Source organism: Semicossyphus pulcher, unplaced genomic scaffold (assembly GCF_022749685.1).
Source record: "Semicossyphus pulcher isolate SPU_LCO1_2020_fin unplaced genomic scaffold, fSemPul1.0.p SCAF_19, whole genome shotgun sequence".
Classification (NCBI taxonomy): domain Eukaryota; kingdom Metazoa; phylum Chordata; class Actinopteri; order Labriformes; family Labridae; genus Semicossyphus; species Semicossyphus pulcher.
Genome location: NW_027211692.1, coordinates 849,000 through 865,333, shown reverse-complemented (window position 1 = coordinate 865,333; position 16,334 = coordinate 849,000). Strand labels below are relative to the sequence as shown.

At 42.1% G+C, this 16,334-nt stretch overlaps 1 protein-coding gene across 2 annotated transcripts in view; it reads left to right on the top strand.

The window, feature by feature from the left end:
* Window positions 1-16,180, top strand: part of ece2b (endothelin converting enzyme 2b) — a 35,577-nt gene extending 19,397 nt beyond the window's left edge. The window contains exons 9-19 of one of the 2 annotated variants that reach the window (XM_069668078.1): window positions 898-1,040; window positions 1,132-1,246; window positions 8,787-8,897; window positions 9,019-9,117; window positions 9,572-9,649; window positions 9,864-9,967; window positions 10,606-10,716; window positions 11,031-11,098; window positions 11,928-12,118; window positions 12,282-12,377; window positions 13,128-16,180. In XM_069668078.1, the coding sequence (XP_069524179.1) occupies window positions 898-1,040; window positions 1,132-1,246; window positions 8,787-8,897; window positions 9,019-9,117; window positions 9,572-9,649; window positions 9,864-9,967; window positions 10,606-10,716; window positions 11,031-11,098; window positions 11,928-12,118; window positions 12,282-12,377; window positions 13,128-13,304 (1,293 nt within the window). In that variant the 3' untranslated portion in view covers window positions 13,305-16,180. Of the gene's footprint in view, window positions 1-897; window positions 1,041-1,131; window positions 1,247-8,783; window positions 8,898-9,018; window positions 9,118-9,571; window positions 9,650-9,863; window positions 9,968-10,605; window positions 10,717-11,030; window positions 11,099-11,927; window positions 12,119-12,281; window positions 12,378-13,127 lie in introns of both variants that reach the window. The other variant, XM_069668077.1, reaches the window with a different exon arrangement.
* Window positions 16,181-16,334: the final 154 nt, after the last annotated feature.

Sequence of the window (16,334 nt, the reverse complement as noted above, 5' to 3'; positions counted from 1 at the left end):
CTCACAGATACATCTTTATCTCTGATCCTCAGACACCCTGAGTGCTTTCACAGTTTTCACCGTGCCCTTAAAGCATCAAGCTTGGCGAGCAGCAGTGAGCACTGCAGCTTTTTGCCCTGGGTTTAGTCTCTCAGGCTACTTGGTTTTCCCTGCCATGTTATTTTTTCTCAGTAAAGCTCTGTCTCGTCCCACCATACTGTCATTGACTAGCACAAAGAGATCACATAGTCTTTTCAACACAGATTTATTATCAGGACGTGGGTACTGTGTCGCCCTCAGCTTTGCTTCCAATTAAGCCCAGCGTCCACTCACTGCAATGCTGCTTTAAATTCCCTCATGGAAAAAGCAGACTCCTCAGAGACCATTGTTATATAAGGAACATCCGAAAAACTGCTGACAGGACGCCCTGAACAGCAAAACAAAGGTTTGGTTTGGGCTAAAACAATCAAGTCTAAGATCTCCTTCATTCATGGGTGAAAAAGCATCCCTGCACGAAGCTCCAAAGGTAGAAGTTGGAGCAACAATAACCAGCCAGTCACAGCACAGGAGGGCTGGGATAAGGTGGAACTCTATTGGTGAAAAAAGGCTGCCCTGCCACCAACAACTGTAGTTTTTTTTTTTTACTTTATTGTATCGCTCTGAAAGCAAACCTACAACAGCTCATATCCTCTGACGATGGTTTCCAATGAAACAGTTACATGCTGACTTATCCTCTAGCGCCACCATCTGGACAAACTGTTCACAGGAGATATGAAAAAACATCAATTCATCATGCAGATATTCAGGTTATTGACCACCTTCATGTGAAAGAACCAGGTTCAGATCTATTGATGCTGTATGAACGCTTGAAACAGAACTTCCTGTATATAATGTCTCTCTTCTTCATTGGTGTTTCAGGCGCTGGCTCCGGCCGTGGAGTGGTTGGACTACCTGTCGTCCTCTCTGTCCCCTCTGGAGCTGAACGACACTGAGCCTGTCGTCCTGTACGCCAGAGAGTACCTGCAGCAGGTGTCAGACCTCATCAACAAGACCGACCGCAGGTCAGAAATCCAAGACTGTGTCTGAATACAGTCCTGTATCACAGCGTGCCATCTCTCTAACCTGTCTGTCTGTCTGTCTTTCTGTCCTCAGTCTGTTGAATAACTACATGATGTGGACGTTGGTCCAGAAGACTGTGGCCAGTTTGGATCAACGCTTCGAGAACGCTCAGGACAAACTGCTGGAGAGTCTATACGGGACCAAGAAGGTAAAAATACTTCAAATGCTGCTGCTAATACTACTACTGTTACTACTACTGTCACTACTACCGTTACTACTACCGTTACTACTACTGTCACTACTACCGTTACTACTACCGTCACTACTACCGTCACTACTACTGTCACTACTACCGTTACTACTACCGTTACTACTACTGTCACTACTACCGTTACTACTACCGTTACTACTACTGTCACTACTACTGTCACTACTACCGTTACTACTACCGTCACTACTACCGTTACTACTACCGTTACTACTACCGTCACTACTACTGTTACTACTACTGTTACTACTACTGTCACTACTACCGTTACTACTACCGTTACTACTACTGTCACTACTACTGTCACTACTACCGTTACTACTACCGTCACTACTACCGTTACTACTACCGTCACTACTACTGTTACTACTACTGTTACTACTACTGTCACTACTACCGTCACTACTACTTTCACTACTGCTGTCACTACTACTGTCACTACTACTGTTACTACTACCGTCACTACTACCATTACTACTACTGTTTCTACTACTGTTACTACTACTTTCACTACTACTGTCACTACTACTGTTACTACTACCGTTACTACTACCGTCACTACTACCGTTACTATTACTGTCACTACTACTGTCACTACTACTGTCACTAATACCGTTACTATTACTGTCACTACTACCGTTACTACTACCGTCACTACTACCGTCACTACTACCGTTACTACTACTGTCACTACTACTGTTACTACTACCGTCACTACTACTGTCACTACTATTGTCACTACTACTGTCACTACTACCGTCACTACTACTGTTACTACTACCGTTACTACTACCGTTACTACTACTGTCACTACTACCGTTACTACTACCGTCACTACTACCGTCACTACTACCGTTACTATTACTGTCACTACTACTGTCACTACTACCGTCACTAATACCGTTACTATTACTGTCACTACTACTGTTACTACTACTGTCACTACTACTGTTACTACTACCGTCACTACTACCGTTACTACTACCGTTACTACTACCGTCACTACTACCGTTACTACTACTGTTACTACTACCGTCACTACTACTGTCACTACTACTGTCACTACTACTGTTACTACTACCGTCACTACTACCGTCACTACTATTGTCAATACTACCGTCACTACTACCGTCACTACTACTGTCACTACTACTGTCACTACTATTGTCACTACTACCGTCACTACTACCGTTACTACTACTGTCACTACTACTGTCACTACTACTGTTACTACTACCGTCACTACTACCGTTACTACTACCGTTACTACTACTGTCACCACTACCGTCACTACTACCGTTACTACTACTGTTACTACTACCGTCACTACTACTGTCACTACTACTGTCACTACTACTGTTACTACTACCGTCACTACTACCGTCACTACTATTGTCAATACTACCGTCACTACTACTGTCACTACTACTGTCACTACTATTGTCACTACTACCGTCACTACTACCGTTACTACTACCGTTACTACTACTGTCACTACTACTGTCACTACTACTGTTACTACTACCGTCACTACTACCGTTACTACTACCGTCACTACTACCGTTACTACTACCGTTACTACTACTGTCACTACTACTGTCACTACTACTGTTACTACTACCGTCACTACTACCGTTACTACTACTGTCACTACTACTGTTACTACTACCGTCACTACTACTGTCACTACTACCGTCACTACTACCGTTACTACTACTGTTACTACTACCGTCACTACTACTGTCACTACTACTGTCACTACTACCGTCACTACTACCGTCACTACTATTGTCACTACTACCGTCACTACTATTGTCACTACTACCGTCACTACTACTGTCACTACTACTGTCACTACTATTGTCACTACTACCGTCACTACTACCGTTACTACTACCGTTACTACTACTGTCACTACTACTGTTACTACTACCGTCACTACTACCGTCACTACTACCGTCACTACTGCTGTCACTACTACCGTCACTACTATTGTCACTACTACCATCACTACTACTGTCACTACTACTGTTACTGCTACCCTTACTACTACTGTCACTACTACTGTTACTGCTACCCTTACTACTACTGTCACTACTACCGTCACTACTATTGTCACTATTACCGTCACTACTACTGTCACTACTACTGTCACTACTACCGTTACTACTACTGTCACTACTACTGTTACTACTACTGTTACTACTACTGTTACTACTACTTTCACTACTACTGTCACTACTACCGTTACTACTACCGTTACTACTACTGTTACTACTACTGTCACTACTACTGTCACTACTACCGTTACTATTACTGTCACTACTACTGTCACTACTACTGTTACTACTACTTTCACTAGTACTGTTACTACTACTGTTACTACTACCGTCACTACTACTGTCACTACTACCGTCACTACTATTGTCACTACTAACGTCACTACTACTGTCACTACTACTGTTACTACTACCGTTACTACTACTGTTACTACTACCGTTACTATTACTGTCACTACTACTGTCACTACTACCGTCAGTACTACTGTCACTACCTCTGTCACTACTACTGTTACTACTACCGTCACTACTACTGTCACTACTACCGTCACTACTATTGTCACTACTAATGTCACTACTACTGTTACTACTACCGTTACTACTACTGTTACTACTACTGTCACTACTACCGTCACTACTACCGTCACTACTACTTTCACTACTACTGTTACTTCTGCTGTCACTACTACTGTCACTACTACCGTCACTACTACTGTAACTACCACTGTTACTACTACCGTTACTACTACTGAAACTACTACTGTCACTACTATTGTCACTACTACTGTTACTACTACTGTCACTACTGCTGTCACTACTACTGTTACTACTACCATTACTACTACTGTTACTACTACTGACACTACTACTGTCACTACTAGTGTCACTACTACTGTTACTACTACTGTCACTACTAGTGTCACTACTACCGTTACTTCTACCGTTACTACTACTGACACTACTACTGTCACTACTAGTGTCACTACTACTGTTACTACTACTGTTACTACTACCGTTACTACTTCTGTTACTACTACTGTCAATACTACTGTTACTACTACTGTTACTACTACTGTCACTACTAGTGTCACTACTACCGTTACTTCTACCGTTACTACTACTGACACTACTACTGTCACTACTAGTGTCACTACTACTGTTACTACTACTGTTACTACTACCGTTACTACTTCTGTTACTACTACTGTCAATACTACCGTTACTACTACTGTCACTACTACTTTTACTACTACTGTTACTACTACTGTCAATACTACCGTTACTACTACTGTCACTACTACTTTTACTACTACTGTTACTACTACCGTTACTACTACTGACACTACTACTGTCACTTCTAGTGTCACTACTAGTGTCACTACTACGTCATTACTACTGTTACTACTACTGTCAATACTACCGTTACTACTACTGTCACTACTACTGTCACTACTACCGTCACTACTAGTGTCACTACTACTGTTACTTCTACTGTTACTACTACTGTTACTACTACCGACACTACTACTGTCACTACTACTGTTACTACTACCGTCACTACTACTGTTACTACTACCGTCACTACTACCGTCACTACTACTTTCACTACTACTGTTACTTCTGCTGTCACTACTACTGTCACTACTACCGTCACTACTACTGTAACTACCACTGTTACTACTACCGTTACTACTACTGAAACTACTACTGTCACTACTATTGTCACTACTACTGTTACTACTACTGTCACTACTGCTGTCACTACTACTGTTACTACTACCATTACTACTACTGTTACTACTACTGACACTACTACTGTCACTACTAGTGTCACTACTACTGTTACTACTACTGTTACTACTACTGTCACTACTAGTGTCACTACTACCGTTACTTCTACCGTTACTACTACTGACACTACTACTGTCACTACTAGTGTCACTACTACTGTTACTACTACTGTTACTACTACCGTTACTACTTCTGTTACTACTACTGTCAATACTACTGTTACTACTACTGTTACTACTACTGTCACTACTAGTGTCACTACTACCGTTACTTCTACCGTTACTACTACTGACACTACTACTGTCACTACTAGTGTCACTACTACTGTTACTACTACTGTTACTACTACTGTCACTACTACCGTTACTACTTCTGTTACTACTACTGTCAATACTACCGTTACTACTACTGTCACTACTACTTTTACTACTACTGTTACTACTACTGTCAATACTACCGTTACTACTACTGTCACTACTACTGTTACTACTACTGTTACTACTACCGTTACTACTACTGACACTACTACTGTCACTTCTAGTGTCACTACTAGTGTCACTACTACTGTCACTACTACGTCATTACTACTGTTACTACTACTGTCAATACTACCGTTACTACTACTGTCACTACTACCGTCACTACTAGTGTCACTACTACTGTTACTTCTACTGTTACTACTACTGTTACTACTACCGACACTACTACTGTCACTACTACTGTTACTACTACCGTCACTACTACTGTTACTACTACCGTCACTACTACCGTCACTACTACTTTCACTACTACTGTTACTTCTGCTGTCACTACTACTGTCACTACTACTGTTACTACTAGCGTTACTACTACTGAAACTACCACTGTCACTACTATTGTCACTACTACTGTTACTACTACTGTCACTACTGCTGTCACTGCTACTGTTACTACTACCATTACTACTACTGACACTACTACTGTCACTACTAGTTTCACTACTACTGTTATTACTACTGTTACTACTACCGTCACTACTACCGTTACTACTTCTGTTACTACTACTGTCAATACTACCGTTACTACTACTGTCACTACTACTTTTACTACTACTGTTACTACTACCGTTACTACTACTGTTACTACTACCGTCACTACTAGTGTCACTACTACTGTTACTACTACTGTTACTACTACTGTCACTACTAGTGTCACTACTACTGTTACTACTACTGTTACTACTACTGTCACTACTACTGTTACTACTACTGTCACTACTAGTGTCACTACTACCGTTACTTCTACCGTTACTACTACTGACACTACTACTGTCACTACTAGTGTCACTACTACTGTTACTACTACTGTTACTACTACCGTCACTACTACCGTTACTACTTCTGTCACTACTACTTTTACTACTACTGTTACTACTACCGTTACTACTACTGTTACTACTACTGTCAATACTACCGTTACTACTACTGTCACTACTACTTTTACTACTACTGTTACTACTACCGTTACTACTACTGACACTACTACTGTCACTTCTAGTGTCACTACTAGTGTCACTACTACTGTCACTACTACGTCATTACTACTGTTACTACTACTGTCACTACTACTGTTTCTACTACTGTTACTACTACCGTCACTACTACTGTCACTACTAGTGTCACTACTACCGTTACTTCTACCGTTACTACTACTGACACTACTACTGTCACTACTAGTGTCACTACTACTGTTACTACTACTGTTACTACTACCGTTACTACTTCTGTTACTACTACTGTCAATACTACTGTTACTACTACTGTTACTACTACTGTCACTACTAGTGTCACTACTACCGTTACTTCTACCGTTACTACTACTGACACTACTACTGTCACTACTAGTGTCACTACTACTGTTACTACTACTGTTACTACTACCGTTACTACTTCTGTTACTACTACTGTCAATACTACCGTTACTACTACTGTCACTACTACTTTTACTACTACTGTTACTACTACTGTCAATACTACCGTTACTACTACTGTCACTACTACTTTTACTACTACTGTTACTACTACCGTTACTACTACTGACACTACTACTGTCACTTCTAGTGTCACTACTAGTGTCACTACTACTGTCACTACTACGTCATTACTACTGTTACTACTACTGTCAATACTACCGTTACTACTACTGTCACTACTACTGTCACTACTACCGTCACTACTAGTGTCACTACTACTGTTACTTCTACTGTTACTACTACTGTTACTACTACCGACACTACTACTGTCACTACTACTGTTACTACTACCGTCACTACTACTGTTACTACTACCGTCACTACTACCGTCACTACTACTTTCACTACTACTGTTACTTCTGCTGTCACTACTACTGTCACTACTACTGTCACTACTACTGTTACTACTACCGTTACTACTACTGAAACTACTACTGTCACTACTATTGTCACTACTACTGTTACTACTACTGTCACTACTGCTGTCACTACTACTGTTACTACTACCATTACTACTACTGACACTACTACTGTCACTACTAGTTTCACTACTACTGTTATTACTACTGTTACTACTACCGTCAATACTACCGTTACTACTACTGTCACTACTACTTTTACTACTACTGTTACTACTACCGTTACTACTACTGTTACTACTACTGTCACTACTAGTGTCACTACTACTGTTACTACTACCGTTACTACTACTGTTACTACTACTGTTACTACTACTGTCACTACTACTGTTACTACTACTGTCACTACTAGTGTCACTACTACCGTTACTTCTACCGTTACTACTACTGACACTACTACTGTCACTACTAGTGTCACTACTACTGTTACTACTACTGTTACTACTACCGTCACTACTACCGTTACTACTTCTGTCACTACTACTTTTACTACTACTGTTACTACTACCGTTACTACTACTGTTACTACTACTGTCAATACTACCGTTACTACTACTGTCACTACTACTTTTACTACTACTGTTACTACTACCGTTACTACTACTGACACTACTACTGTCACTTCTAGTGTCACTACTAGTGTCACTACTACTGTCACTACTACGTCATTACTACTGTTACTATTACTGTCACTACTACTGTTACTACTACTGTCACTACTACTGCAACCCCTGTAAGTAGTACTACTGTACCTCCTGGTACTGAAAACATCTTTTTTTTTACAGCAGGTATGATCATTCAAATGTGACTTTGTGACAACAGTGACTGTGGTTAGTAGTCCTCAGAGTCCTGATGATGGTGGACCCAGCAGAGCCTTTACTGGTTTAACTGGTTTAACTGTGTGAATTTATTTCCTCTTCGTATTGGATTGAATGGGTTCCAATAGGTTAATGGGTGTATCCACTGGGCTGTAAAGGGTTAATGTGTTCTAAAGTGCTCTTCCTGATTTTGGGTCCAAGGAAGCTATGCTTGTGCTGGTAAACTGGGAAAACTGGTTTCTGTTGTCTGGTTTTGGTTGGCAATACCTGCTCGTAAATGCAGGTACCCAGTTCTTGCTGCTACCCGTTTTTTGGTTCTGTTGGGCTCTAACTGGTACCCAGTGTGTAAAGTTGGTTGTAACTGGTTGTTGTTTGTTGCAGTCCTGCACCCCGCGCTGGCAGACCTGCATTGGGAACACTGACGACACTCTGGGCTTCGCTCTGGGAGCGCTCTTCGTTAAGGCGACCTTTGACAAACACAGCAAAGAGATCGTGAGTCACAGCACAGTTTACTCCTGATGATTTAACAATCATAAACTGGGTCCACACCAGGGACTGAAACTCCTGGCTCAGGTACACTTCAGGTGTTTCATCACCTGTCTGTCTCTCTTAGGCCGAGGAGATGATTAATGAGATCCGCTCAGCATTTAAAGATTCTCTGGACCGACTCAGCTGGATGGACGACCACACAAGGCAGGCTGCTAAAGACAAGGTAGACAGACAGGTGGTGCTAAAGGGCAAGTCAGGTACAAACCTGGCCCTATATTAACATGTTGTTGGAATAATTAATTATAATTGCTCCAACTGATTCCTTCAGCCGGCTGTAATGGCTGCAATGATGTGCACGATCAGTGTGCGTCCACTAACAGTTCTTGTCGTTTCCACTGACAGGCTCAGATTGTTATTCTAAGTGTGTGACAACATGACAGAAAGGATCCCTACAGAGATAGACCTTTTTCTTACAGAGGAAGATGATTGTTTTAACCACAAACAGACGTTACATCGCTCTCTGCTTTCTCTGTCGGGATATGTTGCAGCCATTACAGCTCGTTTCTCTGCTGCTGGCCGAAGCAATCTACGTTTGTGCCTGTTTGTCATTTAGGCTCCAGAAATGTAAAAAAATAGGGCCCAGGTTCTTAACTGATTTTCTGCTTGTCCTTCGTTAGGCAGATGCAATCTACGATATGATTGGCTTCCCAGAATTTATCCTGGACTCCAAAGAGCTGGACGACGTTTATGACGGGGTGAGTGACAGCTGTCAATCAAACTCCCTCTCCTTCAGACAGGTAGAACAAGGAGACTGAGGAGACGGAGAGGCTGATGATGAGGGGAGAGTATGTTTTGGTTTGTTGTTGCTGTGTGTGATGTCAGTGTGATATGATCAGGTGGGGCTCTGCTGCCCCCTGCTGTTCGACAACATGATGATTGTATTTTCTAACAGCTGTCTCTGTGTTTCAGTATGAGGTGTCAGACGACAGCTTCTTCCAGAACATGTTGAACTTCTACAACTTCTCAGCCCGAGTGATGGCCGACCAGCTGAGGAAGACTCCCAACAAAGACCAGTAAGAATGAAGACCCAAAGACTGTAGGAAGTCGTCTCTTGGTTTTCAAAGTAAAACTACGACCGAAGTGTGATCCTATAGAAGTCCTCCTGCTCACTTGATTTATTCCCTCAGTCAACATGTTTCTAATAAGTTTATGGTCTCAGTCTCTAGTTTCAAGTGTTGATTGATGCTCCCATTTAGAGTCACACAGACCATAAAGCAGGAGAGGGCGTCGTGCAGGGCTTCCTGTGATTGACAAGTTGCTACCAACCTTTCAACCAGGATAGAGAGGGAGCCACCCTCATGTCCAAATGTGGTCACTTCTGCTCTCAAAAAAAACAAGATGTCTACAGCCAAAGCCGTGAAGTGAGGCTATAAAAGAAAGTATTTTCAGTGTATAGGCAGCTTCACATGTTTTTGGTCTCCTGAGCCACTGAGAGCTCGTCACAGTCAGCCAGCTGCTGCAGCTGGTCACTATGATCAATATTAATCTATAAATGTTTGTATCATTACCTGTAAAGTGAAACATGTCACTTTATAAAACAGTGCTTCTCATATTTAACTTGAATCTGTTCTCACGTTAACTGCTTCCCTGTGTTAACATGTGCCTCTCCTTGTCTCCTCTCCTTGTCTCCTTGTCTTCTCCTCTCCTCCAGGTGGAGTATGACTCCTCCCACAGTTAATGCTTACTACATGCCCACTAAGAATGGCATTGTCTTCCCTGCTGGGATCCTGCAAGCTCCTTTCTACGCCCATGACCACCCCAAGTCTGTGTACCTCTTAATCTACCTCTGTGTGTGTGTGTGTGTGTGTGTGGGGGGGGGGGGTCTCCTTACACCTGTGGAATAGCAATAGTGCTCCTCAGATGTAGATTATTGCCTCTCATATTTGCCTCTCACACAAACACAGATTGTGATGGAGGTTCTTGAATAGTTAAATCGTCAGCATGTTGTGTGTTGTGATAGCCTCTGCAGCCTCTAGGGGGCGCTGGCAGGACTAATGTGTGGCGGTCTGTGGTGTCTGCACTCGTCAGGTCTTTGCAGAAACTCACGTGTGTGTGTTCATGTGTTTGTGTTTTCAGGGCGTTGAACTTTGGTGGGATCGGGGTGGTGATGGGACACGAGCTCACTCACGCCTTCGATGATCAGGGTGAGTCTGGATCTCTGGTCCTGTTTACTTCCTGCATGAAGGTGGTGATGTGTTCGCTGCAGTCTGACTCGGGATGTAAATGATACCCAGTCCGTGCGTCCTTGGAGGGGCGATGTTCTCCGAGATTTTCAGTCCAAGTTGAATTGCATCAAATCATTTTGTTCACATGGTATTTAAATCAGAAAATAGATGTGAAGTTTGTGTGACGTGTGTTCTTAGTCTTTGTTAGGCGGTTTAAAGTGTTCTTACGCAGACTGTATTCAAGATGTGTCACGCACTGGTTTGTGCCCTTTGGATGCCTCTGCCCCATGTTGGTGTTTTGGAGTAAGAAGTGACCATATTTGGATGAGCGTTAGAAGCTGGAGAGGAGACCAAGGCTACTAAAGCGAAAGTTATCAGTGTTAGCTTGGTTAGCAATGTGCATCCAATATTCATGGTGAGATTAGTTGGGATGTCAAACAAAAAGTATTGACTTAAGAAAATGAACAGCCGACTCCTCTGAGTGTTTTACAGTGTTCAACATACTCAAGGTATTTAAGGGAAACATCATGTGGTAGGTTTGAACAATAACGGTTTCCATCCCCTGCCTCTTGGTCGTAGTTCCTATTTTTATGGCCCATCCTGTGCCTCCGCTCTGAGCAGAAGTTCTCGGTGTTTCCAGAACATTGCTAACAGACGTTCCTCCCGGTGAGCCCGGTGCGTGTCATAGTAAGGTTGAAGGGTACTTGTGTGTCTGTACGTGACGCTGAGGGCTGTGACAAAGTTTGCATTTGTCATGTTTGATATTTGAAAGAACTCCTGTGACTGTTGTCCCCCCCTCCCCCATCAGGTCGTGAGTACGATAAAGAAGGTAACTTGAGGCCATGGTGGCAGAACTCGTCAGTGGAGGCGTTCCGTCAGAGAACCGAGTGTATGGTGGATCAGTACAGCCGCTACACGGTCAACGGAGAACACGTCAATGGAAAGCAGACGCTCGGAGAAAACATCGCTGATAATGGCGGACTGAAAGCTGCCTACCATGTTAGTATGATGATGTTACAAACGAACCATAATTGTTCTAAATGTCACATCATCCCATGCTTGTATGAACAGTACAAAATAAAAGTAACTCGTCTGTTCCATGATAGGCTGGTGTAACTTCTAACTCTGTGGCTCTCAAACTGAACACGTCTTTAATCTTCAGGCCTATCGATCCTGGGTCCAGAGGAGCGGGGAGGAGAAGAGACTTCCTGCAGTCAACCTGACCAATGATCAGCTCTTCTTTGTGGGATTTGCACAGGTGAGAAACTGCTGACAAACAATAATAACTGGTGTCCCACAAGTTTCAATACTGGGGTCCCTTCTGTTTCTATCAGTACCTTTGTTTAGTTTGCTAAATGCTAAAAATGTCTGCCACAGCTTAAGTGTCAGCTGAAAATGACACGTCCACTTCTGCTGATTGGTTAGTTTTGAAGCCTTGAGTTTGCCATTTTAGGTTGCCATCCTTGTTTGCCCAAGACTAATTCACTGGTTGGCTAATTAGCTACTTTACAACAGCTGAATAAGATGTCTTGTTGAACAGGTTGTAGTCGTACTGGAGCTGACCTGAGTTGTTTATTTGTTAAAAGATAAGAGAGCTTGTGGAATGAAGCAGACACATATATTTGCTGGTAGGTGAATGAAACAAACTGGGGTACTTAAAGAATCTGTTTTCTAATGAACAACGCTAATGTAGCATCACTGTAAGCCTTAATATAATGTAAGCAGGTGAGCTGTATAAAGATTCTCCCCGTACAGTTGTCATGGAGACAGAAATGAGCTATAGAGACCCAAACTGTTTTTTGTACCAGGCTGTAAACATGTTTATTTCTGCTGTAAAGTTTAACATGGGGCTCTATGGGGACTGACTCACTGCTGGAGACAGCCTCAAGTGGACACCAGAGGAACTGCAGCTGTTTGCAATCCTGGATCAATTTCATGTTCAGACGCAGAGGTTGCCACTTTAATCAAACAGCAGGTGTGAGTTTTCTCCCTGTGTTATTTTTTACAGGTGTGGTGTTCAGTGCGAACACCAGAGAGCGCTCATGAGGGCCTGGTGACCGACCCCCACAGCCCACCCAGATACAGAGTCATCGGCACGCTAGCCAACTCTCCAGACTTCAGCCGCCACTTCAACTGTCCTGCAGGGACGCCCATGAACTCCGGGAGGCGCTGCGAGGTCTGGTAGACGGACTGAAGAGGACAGGGTTAGTTAGGGCGGTCCGTTAACGTTAGTCAGGAAACTCGTCTGTTAGTCAGCAAAAAGTGTAAGTTCGTTGACAGACTGTTATTTGACAGGAGAGTTTCTTAATTAACCGGCCGCTCAGTGTCTTCATTAGAGAAGCTGGGTCTGGTAGTTATCTGGAGTACAGACGGATGTTCTTAGGAGGTTAGTGGGAGGTGATCAGGTGTATTAAGGGAGTTGCAGGTGTAACCTTCAGTTTCGTACAGTTAATATAAATCTGCTCATTAGAGACGATCAGACTGACTTCCTGTCTGGAAACTAAACGGACTCAGTGGACTTCACACAGACAAGAAGGATTGATGATGAAGAAGGTGGTGATGAAGCCACGTGGGACACTGTTGCAGATTTCTGCTTTATCACCGTGATGGATTATTATAATTATTATTATTATTATAATTATTAATGGGCTTTGATTGGAGGGCGTGTGTGGATGTGTGTGTTTGTTGCCTGTTGAATGAACGAGCCCGCCCTCTCTCTCTCTCTCTCTCTCTCTCTGATGACATCACTGTGATGACCTCTTTCAAAGTTGAACTCTTACATCATCAGTCATGGCCGTTAGCGTTACGATCGTTCAGATGAAGGCTGTGTTTAGTACAGGACAGCTCTCTGGCAACATTTTGAATAAGGTTGTTTTTTAAAGGAATAAAATCACCTTGAATTTGACCAAATACATGAAATCTTTACTTAAACTTTTGGTCCTTTTTATCTATTTTAGATATAAAATAATGAATGTCTTAAGAGGTTCTTTAACCATGTACAAAAATAATCAGATCTATTGATTAACCTTTAAAAAACATCAAATATAATACCATTTTTATTAAAATGTTTATTACATTCTAACGTCTCAGAAAGAATAAAAAGGCGGTCGAGTTGTCAAACTGAAAAGTCGTCTACATGCAAACACTCAACACTAACTTCCACGCTGATGTTTCCATAACAACTGAAACGTACACAAAATTCGTTTAAATGGTGACGTCAGTGTCTGCATCGACGAGAAACAACGAACACCTCAGAAATTACAAATATGATCAATTCTGATTTAAAATGAATGAATCCTTAATTTCACCCTGAAAACACAAACAAACCTTCATTAAACCCAGCTGTGTGTTAGCACCACATATTCATTTAAACCCATTAAAATATTTGAACATACTAAAGTTTATTCGTCTACACCTTAGTCTGGTTATCTTTTACCTTATTAGGACATTTTCAGATGAAGGTGTTAATGGACTGGGGGCGCTGTGTGTGTGTGTGTCATGTAATACTGCATTAAAAACAGCCATTAACTTTTCACTCAGTTTTAAGGTCAATTAAAAGAATGTCTTTTGTCACACGTGAGAAGACCCTCAGCCCCGCCCGTTAGAAACACCTGAAGTTGAAACGTTTCTGACAGTTTGAGGATTAAATGGCTTCAGCCTAACAGAGTAAACGTTCAGACTTCTTTAAACCACTCGTCGTGTAAAACCTGAGGAGCCACTGACCGTCTAACATCCACACAAACTGTGTTCAGTGCTAATCAAACTTCATCGATAACAAGTGGCTTCAGAAAAATCAAGCGCCTTAAAAATTATATAATATTATAAAACTGGACTTTTGCCTTAAATTCAAAATGGACGCCTTAAAACGTAGATCAGCTGATCCGTGGCGTCTGATGTGACGTCAAATCAAGTCTGAATCCTACAGAGAAGAGTCGGATTATTCTCACCGGCCTTTAAAATCTCGACAACATGAAAGAGACCACTCGATGACAGGACCGCTGTGGGGTGTTCAGGGACCAGGAGGAACGTGGGAGACAAAGGTTTTTTGGACCTGTGTCATAGTGGGTCAGAAGTAAATAAGTTAATCGTGAGAAAATTGAGGGAAAGTCAAGAAATGTTACTTTTCCGATCTAATAAAAAAAAAAAACAGACCCTGAACGAGAACGAAACAATATTATAAATCAGAATCATAATATATTCAGTTAGCAGTGACAGATAATACAAGCTAGAGTGAACATCCTCAGTTTAAATACAAACATTAGTTAAAAAACACGTTACCTCAACTTCATTACCCATCATCCCTTAGTGTTGCTGTTCAGTGCAGGTACCTGACTCTGACAGCAGGTGGAGCTGTCAGCTCACCTGGAACGAAACACAAACAGAATATTCACATTTCAACACTACACACTTTATGCTGTCAATCTGTGTGTGTGTGTGTGTGTGTGTGTGTGTGCACGCGCTTCGCTTCTTGATGACATCACTGTCCACTCCTGTGCAGCTCCTGTGTGTGTCGTTATTTGTTCAGCAGAAGAAGAAGCTGCTTCCTGCCAAAGACGTTTCTGTTCCTGTGTGTGTGTGTGTGTGTGTGTGTGTGTGTGTGTGTGTGTGTTCTGTACATCTATCTTTGTGAGGACCTGTTTCAGTTTCCAACCAGTGTAGTGAGGACTTGTCTGCCTTGTGGGAACATAAAGGCAGGTCTTCACTTTGTTTGGGGTTCAGGTTGTAAAATGTCAATGAGGGTTCTCACAAGTATAGAAGTTTAAACACGCCTGTGTGTGTGTGTGTGTGTGTGTGTGTGTTATTGTGTGTGTGTGTGTGTGTGTGAGGGGTCACAGCTGTGTGTAATACTCTGTGTGTACAGTAGGCGACAGTAGATCTGATGTAGATTAAACTCAGCTTGTTGTAAACTGTCTGTGTCCTGAGGGGGGCGTCGCCGCTCAGCTCGTCCAATCAGAGAGCCGCGTTACAAACAGCTGCTGTCAGAGATCTGATGGAGGATTTATTGGATTTTATTTAGCTGTCAGAGAACATGAAGGAAATATAATAAACAATAAAGATAAACACCCGGTGTGCTGCTCTGATTCTACACAACACAACATCCCATAAAACATATAAACGACTGCACTTCAAACATAAACTCGTACAAGTTTATTTCCAATAAAAGATCCGAGTAAATGGTAAAAAATATAATTAACGTGCTGCAAGCTTTCACTGT